At 28.6% G+C, this 15257-nt stretch overlaps 1 protein-coding gene across 27 annotated transcripts in view; it reads right to left on the bottom strand.

The window, feature by feature from the left end:
- Nucleotides 1-15257, bottom strand: part of trol (terribly reduced optic lobes) — a 743500-nt gene that overhangs the window by 108268 nt on the left and 619975 nt on the right. For all 27 annotated transcript variants that reach the window (XM_085823935.1, XM_085823887.1, XM_085823928.1 and 24 more), the window contains 2 exons: nt 9267-9373; nt 1697-1871 (listed from right to left, as the gene is read on the bottom strand). In XM_085823935.1, coding sequence (XP_085680061.1) covers nt 1697-1871; nt 9267-9373 — 282 coding nt within the window. The remainder of the gene's footprint in view (nt 1-1696; nt 1872-9266; nt 9374-15257) is intronic.

Genomic DNA, 15257 nt, shown 5'->3' on the forward strand with positions numbered 1-15257 from the left:
ACTCATGCCCAAGACAAAAAAAGCTACTAACTATAAAAAGATAATCTTAAAGTCTATAAAATATAGCTATAATGTGCAACAATAAACTTCAGTGCAACATAACCTCAGCATTATGGTCATATCTGCATTCTAAAACAGAGTATGCTTATAAATGCTAGTTGCTTAATAATTCAGTCATAAAAGCAACAATCACCTGCAATCCAAACTTAAATGATAATTTTATGGCCATCAATAACAAAAACATGAATTTGTATCTTTTCTATAGCTAATAGAAATATGGATAAATACAGGTGACTTGAGTAATTTGGCTTTTGATTTTGCAACTTTATTTATGTTAATTTTGTTTCAAAACTTCACAGGAAAGCATTTCAGGAAATTGCAGTAGTTTAGAAGACAAGGTATACCAAAAAAGTTAAGAAAAATTAAATTGGGTGTACATATGAACATGATAGTCTATTTCATCATGCACAAATCTAGTAGAAAAATTCATTTTTTAAAATCTAATTTTAACATCTACAGCATTTTCTAGTACTATTTTTTCTAGTAAAGTACAACATCTAGAGTATTTTTCTGTTGCAGAAATACTGATGTAGGGACTGACAAATTGACGACATCTTTCAAATGCAGCAAGGTATATTAGATATCAGTATTTCAGATTATTTATTGTTTGTGCAAAAAGCCTAAAAAACACTTTTTTTTTCTTTTTTTGTAAAAATAGCAATATTTTGTAACTTTTGTTAATTTTACTTTTTGGTTTTAGTAAACAAATGTGAATATATTTGTCATTTAAAATTTTTTATCCGAAAGAGTGCACTTTCAAGTTAGTTCTTTGGGAAAATGCTGGCATAATATATCTTGATAGCAGGGTTGTCCTAATCAAACTGTCTCTTGTGTTAGCCCTACACACCGTTTTAGATGTTTCCATCACAAGTTTGATCAAGTGCAATTTGATGCACTATTCTACAGCTTAGGGCTGAAACGGGAAGCTTTGGAAATCCAGTTGCAGCATAGTACCAATCTTTAATAGATTTCTGATGTCCTCACCTGTAATATTTTCTGTGACTATTCCAACAAATGATGTTGAGGTAGTCTGTTGCCTCAAAGTAGAGTTTTGCCATGATAAAGTATTGAATAGATTTTCCCTTAGAAAGTGATTGAAACTTCAACTATTAAGACAGCCCTGTGTCTCTGATAAGTCATTTTTCATCTACAATTATTGCAAAGATCAAATTTTATGGATGAGCAAAGAAAGCATTCCATTGAGTTAAGGGGTTAATAGAAAATATAATTTTATTTGAAATTTTTTTTTTTTTTTTTTTTTTTTTTTATTTATTTTACTCAGCGATTGGTATCTTCTCTGGGGTATAGCAATTATCTCTGAAGTTCTTAACAGCTACATTTTCAGGAAGACAAAGTAAAATTATGCATAAGCCTAACTGGTAGAAATTTATGCTTCCATGGAATTTAAAAATCAATACATAAAATGGGAGTGGGGCTACACACATCTAACGAAGAATAGTATTATGAAGAAACATAGTCCTAATTACAAATAATGCCAACTAAAACAACTATTACTAAATTACTCAAAAGGTTTGTAAATTTAAGATCTAAAAAACTAAAAGCAAAATTAATTACATCAGGAATAAAAAATCATGGTACATATTTCAGAGAAATCAGTTAATGTTAAAAATCTGACCTTCAACTAATAGGGTTGCTCTGTCCTGTGCAACACTAGAAAGGTCAGACCCAGTACAAATATAAGTTCCAGTATCTTCAGGTCTAACATTAGGTATAGCTAAGACACCACTAGCCTCAGTAGCTTGTGCGGGCATTGCAGCTCCTTCTTTTGTCCAAACTAATGTATAAGTTACCTGAAAAATTAAGCAAAAATATTTTGAAGAATACAGCAAATAAGAACTTTCATAACAAATTATTAAATATTGAAAAAATTACACAAATAGTGAGAGTTTCTATCAAAATTTACATAAGGAAAAGAAACTCTTATGCAGTTAAAAAACAATATTTCACTGAAAATGCTCTTAACAGAAATAATAAGTAACATTGAATCAGTGACTTCAAAAACTAGTTGAGTTTTTTTTTTTTTTTTTTTTTTTTTTTGCTACACTTTTTTTTCATTGCTTTATTCTCTAAAAATATATATATGCAAGATAAAAAATATGTAAATCCTCTTTATAATTTAACTTAGTAATAGCCTTTTCATTGCTCTTTTTAAATTTGATTATTTCCTCTTTGTTCTAAAAATAATAATAATATTTCTATACAGCATCATTTCTGGATTGATATATGCTACAAAGCTTGCATAACGCTGATGACGTAGTTATTTCAGAACTTAAACTCTGAGGACTGAAACCTTTCTAACATAAACCAAAACCTTCCTCTTTGGTGAACTGCCATACTGGATAAATGCTTACTTCACTTGTATCTGCGTTGCTGAATGGATGCCATTTTATTGTGCTGTGTTCTTTTCCTGTTGCAATAGTATTAAAAAATGTTCAGAAAATAGGCATGATTACAGTGCCAAGTGAATTGTGGCCTCAAATGTAAATTTAAATGAAAATGGAATTAAAACCACCTCGACTGCCAAGTTTCTCATTCATTATGAATTCTACATTCTATGTATCAAGTATCTATACAATCAGTATTTCTGCATTTTTACGTCTGAATGCTCACATATGAATTCTAATGCCAAAAATGAAAATTTAAAATTTAATTGAACCTTTTTCGGTGCTTGATCTCAAATGAACCAGAAGAATGAAACATGTTTTTGAAAGATATTAATCGACTTTCGTGAAGCTTTAATTCATTTTCCCCAGATGGGTTCTGAACTGGAGTTTCAGTAAAAAGAGATTAATTTTTAAATTTGTATATTTTCCTTTTCGCATTATTATTTTTCAAATTTGTTCTAATACAAGTCCTTAGTTTAATTTGTTTTGATTTGTGTAATACCTCTTATACACGGTTGCAATTATTAATAGTATTGATAAATTGCCTTGCTTTGATTCCAATTTAATATTAACTTTAGATGCTTAGAACTTGTCTTCAGAATTCAGTTAGTTTATGTTAAGAAGGTCATCTTAAGAATTTGGTTCGTTTACTTTTTTTAAAAATTAAATTTTAATTTCAAATAGGTTTTTAAATTGAGGACCACCCAATTTTTGTGTGTTGTTTAAATGACAATTTGGTTTAAAATATACTTGTTTTGCTCTTAATTTGCATAATGTAAAATTTTATTTATTTTTTTGAGTAGTCGATTTGGCACAATGTTATATTTTATGCCTTTTTCCAAGTGTTTCGAAAACAAGCAGGGAAAATTATGGTACATACTAGATTCGATTTTTCGGTTTTATATGAATTCTAATGTCTTAAAGGAAAATTTAATTGAACTTTTTTGGGTTTTTGATCTCAAATGAATCAGGAGAACGAAACATGTTTTCTAAACATATTAATCGACTTTGGTGAAGCCTTTAATTAATTTTCCCCTGATGAGTTCTGAATTGGAGTTTCAGAATTAGATTAATAAGGAGATTAATTTTTAAATTTCTATATTTTTCTTTTCACACTATTATTTTTCAAGTTTGTTCTAATACGAAATCTTATTTAAATTTGTTTTGATATTGTGTAAAACCTCTTATACACAGATGCAATTATTAATATTGTTTAGGAATTGTCTTGCTTTGATATTTTACGTCAATCTAGCAGCTATAGCGCAGGACTTTTTTTTTTAATTGTTTTTTTTTATTTTTAGCCTATTATTATTATTATATATATGCCTATTACTATGGATATATATACTATGCTTTATAATATTCAGTTACAACAGTGTTTGGCATACAATAATAGTATGCGTAGTAGTAAATAATAGTACTAAATATAATAGAAGTAATAATAATAGTAGTAATACATATATATATGTAATAATAAAATCACAAGAAAAAGACGGAACACTGTCATTGCGTGATTAGACCCATATTGGAGAAGATTTTTGATTGCGTAGTATTTAAAGAACTTGGCAGTCGAGGCGGTTTTAATTCTATTTTTATTTCCAATTGATATTTGTGGCCACAATCACTTGGCACTCTAGTCGTGCCTTTCCACAGAAGATTTACATTTTTGATATTGTTGAGATAGAAAGCAAGCCAGCGAAATTACATCTTAGCACAGTAGCGAGCAAAAGCTGAAGTGCGTAGTTATGCAAGATGGGGGCACGCGAGGAGAAAAGTTTTGGTTTACAAGGACAGTTTCAGTTCCCAATGATTACGTCATCAGAGCTGCGCCGATCATAGAGTGATCTAGAAATGACGCAATGCAAAGAAGTTATTACGATTTTAGAATAGAGAGGAAGAATTAATGTTTTATAGTTTAATCTATAATTTTGATTCATACATTGTTATCTTACATATTCCCCCCTTCAAAAAAGAAAAAGGCGTAGCGACAGAGAAGCCTTTTTAAAGAAAAAGAGTTAAAGCACAAGCAAATTTAAAAAAATATAAATAAATAATAAAATTTTGATCCTGTAAAGTATTATTTATAAATATCAATTTTTTTTTTTTTTTAAATAGATTCTTAATTTTTAGAGTCCTATTGAATTTTTCAACATTTCAGTCCAAAAGTCTTTTTGTTTGAGAGTTCACATAATCATACTTCTTCAGGGAAGGTTCTTGTTATTACAGAATATCACAAAAACGTTTACATAATCATTTCTTATAATTAAATGTAATGCACATAAATATTTATGATACTCATTTCCATACTGATAAATTATAATTTAACATCATAAATAATTGGATTAAGATTTTCAGAATTTATGGTTTCACCGCTATCATCTTTCATTTACAATTTCTGATTTTACCAAACTGGAAGCCTCGCAATACTTCTAAACAAACATATCCATCAATAGGGCTGTCCTCTTGAGCTAACCAGTGTATTCTCTGCACTGGTGGCCCAGGGTGCCTAGACAGTTACTTGAAAAGGCCTCCGTTCCTTGCATTAAGGTAACTGGCCTTTTAGAGCTGCACTAATACATTCCATAATAAAAAAATATATAATAATAATATGAAAAATTTACAGCATTCATAAAATGAGAGCCTCCAACATTATCTTGCATGAAGAGGGTAAAAGGAACAACTGTACAGAGGTAATAACAGGCCTCTGTTGAAGGAACCAATACTCCCTCGACATACACTATACTTAACATACAATCACCCATAAATTTAACATGCATTTACCATAATTTCATATTACGTATCTGTAATAATTTCACTTATTTTTTACACCTACTTCATTTTTAGAATAACTATAAAATTAGTATTCAAAATTCTCAACAAAATTTCAAAAACATAAAAAACTTAGGATAAACATAAAAACTTATCTTAATATCCTTCCCTATGAATAATTTAAATAGCTTAAAATTAGTTACTTAATTTGCTCACACATAATTATGAAAAATTAGAAAAATTAATGAACAAGAATTTCAGATTTTCTCAAAACAAATTGCAGAAAATTTTAACCAAAGTTGAAATGAAAACTATAGAATCTGCAGCACATTAAATTATTTAGTTCCTGAGCTAGATTCACACGAATGTAATAATTTTTGAGCTGTTGAAAAAGCGGAAGTGCAAATAATTTTCTGTCGCACATACTTGCAAACACTAACTCAGATCAACCTTGAACCTGCTGTAATGCTTAATTCCTAAACGGTAATTCACTGATGATTTCCTTTTCACTAGGCATTCGAACTTCTCAATTTATCGAGAGATCACTTTCAATCTGTAAACACTACGCGTGATTATTATTATTATTATTATTATTTTTTGAAGCACTTGCACCACAGAAGAATAATCTGTTATTTTTTAAACACTGAAAAAACAAACTTGATGATTCACTTCTTTCACATTATCTTGGATTTATCACAAAACGATGATTTGAAGAGCTGAATTAAATTTTCCATTGAGGTTTCAGGCTGCAGGAAACTATCCTTACCGGCTTAATTGTCATAATAAGAGCAAAGGAAAAAAGACGGAGCAGTGTCGATGCGTAGTTATCCTATATTGAAGAGGAAGTAATCTGATTGCGTCGTATGCTAGTAATGTTAACTTGGTAATCAGCTATAGCGCAGGACTTTTTTTTTTATTTTTAGCCTATTATTATTATATATATATGCCTATTACTATGGATATATATACTATGCTTTATAATATTCAGTTACAACAGTGTTTGGCATACAATAATAGTATGTGTAGTAGTAAATAATAGTACTAAATATAATAGAAGTAATAATAATAGTAGTAATACATATATATATATAATATGCTTTATAACGATAAGTTACAACAGTATTTGGCATACAATAATAGCAGACTGTGAAATAAATCTCTGTTCAGGAAATGACATTCAGGACATTCATTCATGGATTAAGTAAAATTTTTCTTTGTACTAAAAGATTTCTAAAAAAGCAAATGAATTATGATATTGAATGAACTGTAGTTAAGTTGATAATATTTCAAGGTTTCCAGATCAGAGAATCCTTGAAACCTGTATTAATTATGAGATACTGAGAGATTAATTACTACTAGTTTTTTATTCACATTTTTATAAGCTATAATATTTTTTAAATATTAATGCACACAAATTACAATACTACTAATTCCATTCTGCATTTTATTTATCATATATACTACTAATTTTATTCTGCATTTTATTTAATATATCACATGTTCATATTGTTAGGAATGTTAAATTTTCTGTCGAAATTCATACCTAATGTATCTAAAGTTACTGCTCCTTTAAGAGAAATCATTCAAGAAAAGGTAGAATTTAACTGGGGAGAAACTCAGGAAGAGTCATTTAACAACATCAAACAACTGCTAACCAAAGCTCCAATTTTAAAAGTTTTCAGTGGTAATGAGGATATAATTATATAGTGTGATAGTTCGAAAGATGGCCTAGGATTGTGTCTAATTCAAAAGGGTAAGCCTGTATCATTTGTGTCTCGCAGCCTGACTAACAGTGGGGAAAAAAAAAAACTATAACTTTAACGGTGCTCATGCTATGCGATTCCGTTGTTGTGATGCATGTGTTACTGTGCTAGCTGAATGTCATGTGAACTGTTTAAAAATGTAATAATGAAAATTTTGAATTCTTGAGGTACACTCATTAGCTGAGTCTGCTTTTAAAGTACAGAAGTTATTAAGTTAACAAACTACACAAGAAGTTACACATATAAGTTAAAAAATAATTAAAAAAAAAGAAAGCTGTACTTCTATAGTTACAGGTGTGTATTATTATTTTTCAACATAATTTAACACTAGAAGCGCTGTTGGGGTCATTTTTACCTTTTTTTCCAATTTTCCGCGTTTTTTTTTAACATGCAGCTGAGCTTCGAAGCTGATATTTTTTTACTTTTTCTAAAATGTTTCCAAGTATACTATGCCAATTTTTCATATTTCTACGTTAATTATTTAAATAAATAATCGCAGATATACCTAAAACAGCCAACTGGGGTAATTTTGACCCTCATAAGAAAAACGACATATTTTTATATGTTTTGCGGAACAAGAATTGGGGACCACCTGTGTTCAAAGAAACAATGTCACGCAATCGGTTCCGTGAAATAATGTGGTATCTCAGAATCGATGTCCGAAGCACCAGAGCTGACCGTCTCACCACTAACAAATTTGCTCTCGCTTCTAAAATCTGGTACAAGCTAACGGAAAACTGTTATTTATGCTATAACTCTGGACCAAAAATAACCGTTGATGAACAATTGTTGCCTTGTAAATCAAGATGTAGATTTATCCAATACATGGCGAATAAACCGGAACAAGTTTGGCATCAAATTCTGGCTAGCAACTGATGCAAAATCCAAATATGTTTTGAATGGTTATCCTTATCTGGGCAAGGATGAAGAACGACCAACTAATTTACAACTTGGGGAAATTGTAGTTCTCAAATTACTGCAACCACATCTAAACTCCGGACTCAATGTCACAACTAACAATTTTTTCTTCTGTGAAACTTGCAGATGAACTTTCTGCGAAAAAAACCACAACTGTCAGAAGGATGCGTCTGAATAAGCGAGAATTATCCCATATCGCTCGTGACACTTCTTCGGCACGATATTCATCTGAAAAATGGAGACAAAACACTCACAATATATAGGTGCAAGAGCAAAATGAATGTCATGATTCTGAGGACGGTGCACAGTAATGTGTTTGTTGACGACAGCATAAAGAAAAAACCGAACACTGTCACTTACTACAACAGTACAAAATGTGGCGTTGATGTCGCAGATCAGATGCTGAGGAAATATAGTACAAGTAGTCACAGATGGCCTGTACATGTTTTTTACAACATCCTTGACATAGCTGCACTCAATGCTTGGATTATATTCAAAGAATTCTTGGGCACCTTTATTTCTTGTCGAGAAATTATTCTTGCATTCGTGGAAGAACTACGAGTTGGTGCACTACGCAACAGATGCCCCCTATTGCTCAAATACAGACATTTAAACGAAAGAAATGTGCATTTCAAAGTTGCAAGGTACAAAACAAGACAGTTGTCAGCTGTGAGGGATGCCAGAAACCAATTTGTGGTAAATGTGTTGCTGTCACTGTCAAGCGTTCATATTGTATCACCTGTGGTAATGTATAACAAACTTTGGAAAACATTGTGTGTTTATTCCCAATTTATGTTTTTTTGTAATTTTTTTCATTTGTATCTTTTTTTTTTTTTTTTTTGTTTTTCATAGATTTTGTTTTTGTTTTTGTCATCTTACATTGAAAGATAGTGTGTGCTAATTTGCACTAATTGCATGAAAAAAATTCTAAAGTATAAAATAAGTAAAAACCTCTAAAAACTCTTTTATGTGGTCATTTCAACATTATTTCAATCATTTACTGTGTTTCTACTTACATTTCTTATGAGGGTCAAATTGACCCCCAATGGCGGTTTTCAGTTAGTCTGAAATTCGGCTGTTCTAGTGTTTTTTTTAAAAAAAAAAAAAAAAAAAAAAAAAAAATCTTAAAAAGCAGAATTCTTTATTCTTATTTCATGTAAAATACACTTAATATCGTAAAAACCATACATACGAAAAGAGGTAATTTCCATTTTTTCCTTTATGGAAAACCTGTCTAACCATGCCATTACCTTAGAGTGGAGGAGGGGTAACTCCAGGCTATCTACATCAATTAGTTTGATAAAGCAAGTATTTTGCAAGCCTTTTGTTATACAAAATACAAAGAACTTACACCATGAATTTGACTGACACCAATACATCTAAATGTCACAGTAGCACCCACAGGAACACGTTGTGTTCTTGGTTCTTCAACTCTTACACGGATAGTTGGGCTTACACCTATAAAATTAACAAGCATTTAAAAAATTGCTTCATACATAACTTACTAGAATGAATAATAAAGCAGAACAATGAAAGCTGATATTTTAGTTAAACGTGATAAATTCAAGGCAATATTAAAAGCGAAATCATAATCAGTTTTAACATTAGAATTAAGATCATGCTTAGCATTTTCATTTCAAAGAATCTGAGTTATCCAATTAGATAAGCATTAGTAATATCTGTTATCCTTATTGCTAAATATAAAGCAGAGTGTTTTTTCTTCAAACGTATATGGATCACTTATAGTCAGGAAATAATTTCAAGAATGAAAATTAAATTGTGTTTTTCTTTCATTAATTGTTTGACAAATATTTTTTAAATGCAGCTCTTTTCCAAACTTTTCTTAATAGCAAGTACTGCTTAAAAAATGAGATGTGCTATTTGCTTCTTTGAAAACACTAAAGCTGTATTATTCTTGCTCTTAAATTTGCTTTGACAAATGAAACTCTAATCTAATATTAAATATATAAATAAACTTACAGGAATGTTGTTAAACAAGATAACTTTCATTTTTGTTACTTTTATTATTTTTTTATAAAGTTCACAACTGACTTGAAAAAGGAAGGGGGAAAAAACAGATATACAAAGCATAAAACTCGAGTATTAATCATTTTAATAAAAAATTTCTTACGTCTGGAAAGTCAAAAATTTTCCATGAAATATACTGATTTTTTTATTATAATTTCCTTTTTTCGTATGCAAAATCCTATAAGATTTCTAAAAGTTTTGCAGGATATTAAAAATTTTTTACTTAGAAGTAAAAAATTTTCCATGAAATATACTGATTTTTTTATTATAATTTCCTTTTTTCTTATGCAAAAACTTATAAGATTTCTTAAAGTTTTACAGGATATTCTATATTATCAATTTTCTGATATTTAATTTCTTGCTTGGATCAATGAGCTTGTCTTGAAATAAATGCATCACATGAGTTCTTACACAAGATTACATTCAAAAACTATCCTCAACTTTTCTCTTAATTATTACATTTTCGTACTGAATGACGTCCATAATTAGGGAGATTAAAGGTGACTATCAATTTCATGTGACTCTTTAAAGTACTATTTTTATGGCTCACAGCAAAATTAACAAAACTTTTTATTGCCATTATTACCAAACTGAGGAGTTCTTGAAGAATACATACTTAGGATATTTTAACATCTCACAAATATCACAAGATTTGTTAGAAATAACAGTTTCATTGAAAATTCACTTTAGTAGAACTGATGCTTTTGATAGGCACTCATGAAGATTTTACCAACTTGTACTAAAGTGATGATTAAGTGGTAGCCTGCGATACATATGTAGCCCATACCAGAAAGGTTAATAAAATTTATCATTATTGACACAATTTCTCAATTAGTATTTATTTTCGCACTTCTCTCTTAGGACTTGAAATTAATACCACAAGAAGCTTACTTTTTTTAATAAGGGTCATCTTACATTCATTTTTATACCTGCAACAGTAACACTATAAACAAAGACAATTAGAAATATTTATTATAACTATCTTGAGATAACCGGCAGTTGTTATTTGCAGAATATATTCCTAACTTATGGCAAAATAAAACATCTCACAGCTTGTGGCACCAATATATATCTTAAATTGCTCTCTGTATAGATAGAATCTGATCACCTCTGATCTTCAAATGTGGAAACTGATTTTAAAGTATGAAAACTATAATTTCATATTTTAGTATTACTTAGCTACAAAACCACTCGTCTTCAGAAAGTAGTTCCTATAATATATTTCAATCTACCAAAGAATTATTGATGTCATTTAATCAAAAGGTCCTTCTTCCCTCTAAGTAAAAATTTACATTATAGTAAATGATCTGCTACAATATAAAATTCATTTTCATTTAGCCTGTCATAAAAAATGTGTTGTTCAATAAGAGTAAACAATGATATTTCTTAAGTGTAAAATATAAGTGGTTTCTTTATATTTTATATTATATATCTTATGTCTTCTGAAATTCCTCAGATGTTATTTTTAATAATACTTGAAACCCTAGCCTGGTATGAATATTTGTACATTTAAAGTGAAAACCATATATATTAATTTTTAATTAGAAAATAATTCTTCAGAAACTTCACAGATTTTACTTAAATATAAAGTATACAAACTTTTATGTTGTTATTTAATCAAAATGTCAGTTGCTTCATAAAACACACTCATAATTTCAAATTATTTTACTTATAAAAATTTTATATATTAAATCCAGAGTTCATTTATAATTACAAAATCATTAATAATTGAGTGCAAGACATGTTTGCACCGATATCATATTTAAAGATTTATTTAATATATTGAGTTTTAAAAATGTACTTTTTGACTTAATAATTAAATTAGTTTTATTTTAAATGAACAAGAAGATAAACGTTCAAGTATGGGTAAGAATATCCATACTCGAATGTTTATTTTAATTAGAATAAAATACTAAAATATAAAATTAAACCCATCTTTTTATTTACATAAGATAAACTGTACATAGTCAAATTATACAATTCAGTAAAAGCATAGAGTTCATTTCAGTAAAAATATATTTCAAGAGAAACCTAGTTTTACTTTAGGAGATCATATCCAAATTAAGTCTGGCAATGATTAAGCCATCAATTAGTAGATTTACAAAGCATGTGCTGCATTTCATTTCTGTAATTTGACAGTCATTAGCCAATGTAGATCCCAGAAGATAATAAACCTCATACAAGAATAAGAATATCATCAATGGAAAATGGATGACGAGCACAGTGTAGCTTGGTCAAATATAGTCTGTTTTCAGCTGCTTGCACCATATCTATCCAAGAGACTAAGATTTATGGATTTATCTACCAGCAAATGTTATATAAGATAGTGCAAGCAATCTTATGGTGCTGAATATATTTTCAAGAAGTATATTAAAGTGCAATGGAAATGTAACATATTCAAATCTCATTTTAGACCATGCGCACTTCTTTAAAAATTTCTCCGAGATGGTAGTTTATATCAGCAGGATAATATAGCTTCTACATCAGCATAAGTGTTCAAGAACTATTTTAATGAAATTCTACTGATTTATAAATACTCAGATGAATCCTATAATTATATGTTTTAAAGTTTACTGAATACATCTGAGCAGTGCAGAGCTTCGAAGATTTTTGATTTATAAACATTCAATGAATCCTATAATTGCATGATTTAAGCCTTACTGAATAAATCTGAACAGTGTTCAGAGTTGAAAATTTTAACAAAAGGCTTGCATTTTATCTTATGAAATATCAGATTGTAATTAAATATTCCATTTCAAGAAAAAGCATACAAATATCTGCAAACATAAAAAAATTTAAATCGTAAACTATCGCATAAATTACAGAAAATGATGAGTCGATTTAATTATGCAGAACAACTTATTCTAGAGGCTGTCATCCATTATTTTTTTATTTTACATTAATTGATCTTCTAGGAGGTTCTAAAAATAACAATGATTTTTCAAGGGGAAGAAAGGATTTTAATATAAGGTTTAAATTTTTTAAAGGTTTTTTGTTTAAGGATCTGAAACATGTCATATAATAAAAGAAGATCTTATCATGATTATTATGATTACTATGATGAAATTATTGTTCATCAAGATGAAAGCTCACTCAGCCTCAGTGTTAAAAGTAGCGATAGTCTTCATTATGACTTTTTTTCATTAGCTATTTTTTTAAACTGTTAGGAATGTCATCCTGCACAAAAAGAAAGATTAATGCTAGTCAAAGAATGATTATGACACTTAAGACATACATATTTCTTGGAATACGTACACAAAATGAACAAGGAACTTATAAATTAGAGACAAGTTTAATAAAGGGCTCACACATACCTCCCTAAAATTTATCACTCTCCTGAGACTTATATGAATCTTACTAAATGTTTTACATCATCATCATCCAATGAAGAGGATAGCGTAGCTCAAATTTTCCAATTTCATTGATCTCACATTCACCAAGTAACTGAAGTTACTGTGCATATGAATGTATTACATACTGTTAATTAAATGTGCCTAATGTTTTAAAAATTCAGTTTATATAAAAGTCAAAAATAATTTTAAAGCGTACTATTGTCTTTCCTGGTTGTTACCTATTATGACACATCCAGTTTCTGAATTTCTACATAGGAAACATATGTGAAAAACAAATAGCATGAATTAAGGTTAATTTACAATGATGTTACATTTTTTTTTTAAATAAAAGATTCTGCTAAATAATAAGTTTCTATTTGTTACATACAAAAAGACAGCTCTGGATTTTCCATGCAGTCAGTTTTCACATTTATTATTAGAAATACTGTTAATTAAATGTGCCTAATGTTTTAAAAATTCAGTTTATATAAAAGTCGAAAATAATTTTAAAGCGTAGTATTGTCTTTCCTGGTTGTTACCTATTACGACACATCCAGTTTCTGAATTTCTACATAGGAAACATATGTGAAAAACAAATAGCATGAATTAAGGTTAATTTACAATGAAGTTACATTTTTTTTTTAAAATAAAAGATTCTGCTAAATAATAAGTTTCCATTTGATACATACAAAAAGACAGCTCTGGATTTTCCATGCAGTCAGTTTTCACATTTATTATTAGAAATAAGAAGTTATCAAACTCCCAGAGATAACTCAAGTATATGTAAATACTTATGTTAAAAATGTCTGCTTTTTTTATATGCCTCCTTCCATTATAGCTTGAAATAAAATGAAAAACATAAATGTTCACTTGACTTTTTTTTTCTGTTTTATAAAATCTTTATTAATATACATGTTACTTATCAAAATACTCTGAACATAGGAAATTCACATACCTGCAGCTGAACTAGCTTTGTATAATATACTTTTACAAGCAAAATAATTTGATATATAAACAAGGCTTTCTAGCATTGTTAAAATCTGCTTTACATAAAAGGCATAACATTATTTCATTATTCATTTTTAATTCTTGAAGTTTATTTTATTAAAGTTTCTGAAGAATTATTAATTAGAACATTAAAAATAATACACATAAATACTTCATGGAATAATTATAAATATATTAAGTAACAAATATAAATATTATATGCAATGAACAAAGTATAAAAAAAACTTTGGCACAAAGCAAAAGGTGTTAATACAGAGAACTAATTTTATCACTACAATAATGTTAATTTGAAAACACAGGTAACAAAGCAAAGTCAAGAAAAAGGTAAGATATCTTGAACTCAGAGATGTTTACATATACGTTTTTTGCAAATATCAGTTTATTATATATGGCAAAGAATTTATTTTTTAAATGCAGTAAAATTCAGGTATACAATAGTGTAAGTGACTTACTTAATATAAGGGATAATTTATGTAACATCAAATTAACAATAATAAAATTAATAATATTTTGGTGTTAAATATTCAATATCTTTTAAATAAAACTGTGTTTAAATTGCAAATTCTTGAAATCAATTTTAAAAGTGGCTATAGGAAATAAAAATAACTTTATTCAGAACTATCACTGATTGAGCAAAAGATTTATACAAAATGGGGATAATTATAAAATTGAAAAATATTAATAATGAAATATATTATCACTTTCAATACAAATAAGTGTAAGTCACAGTATAAGTACAGATAACACTAACTTCCTAGTAAAACTATTATAACCGGCTATTTCTATACCATATTAGCTGCTTTTACTACCATTTAAGCAAGTAGCAAAGAAGTATAAATTTCACAAAGATTCATTAAAATCCAGATGACACAAAAGCAACAATAGAAAAGACAGTTGCAACAGATATTACAGAAATATGCGAAAGGAAAACACTTTTAAAACAGAAAACATTCCACATTCAATAAGAATTCTTT

The sequence above is a fragment of the Stegodyphus dumicola genome, chromosome 1 (genome assembly GCF_044657685.1).
Source record: "Stegodyphus dumicola isolate Sdum_Otavi_A_Nest chromosome 1, ASM4465768v1".
Taxonomy (NCBI): domain Eukaryota; kingdom Metazoa; phylum Arthropoda; class Arachnida; order Araneae; family Eresidae; genus Stegodyphus; species Stegodyphus dumicola.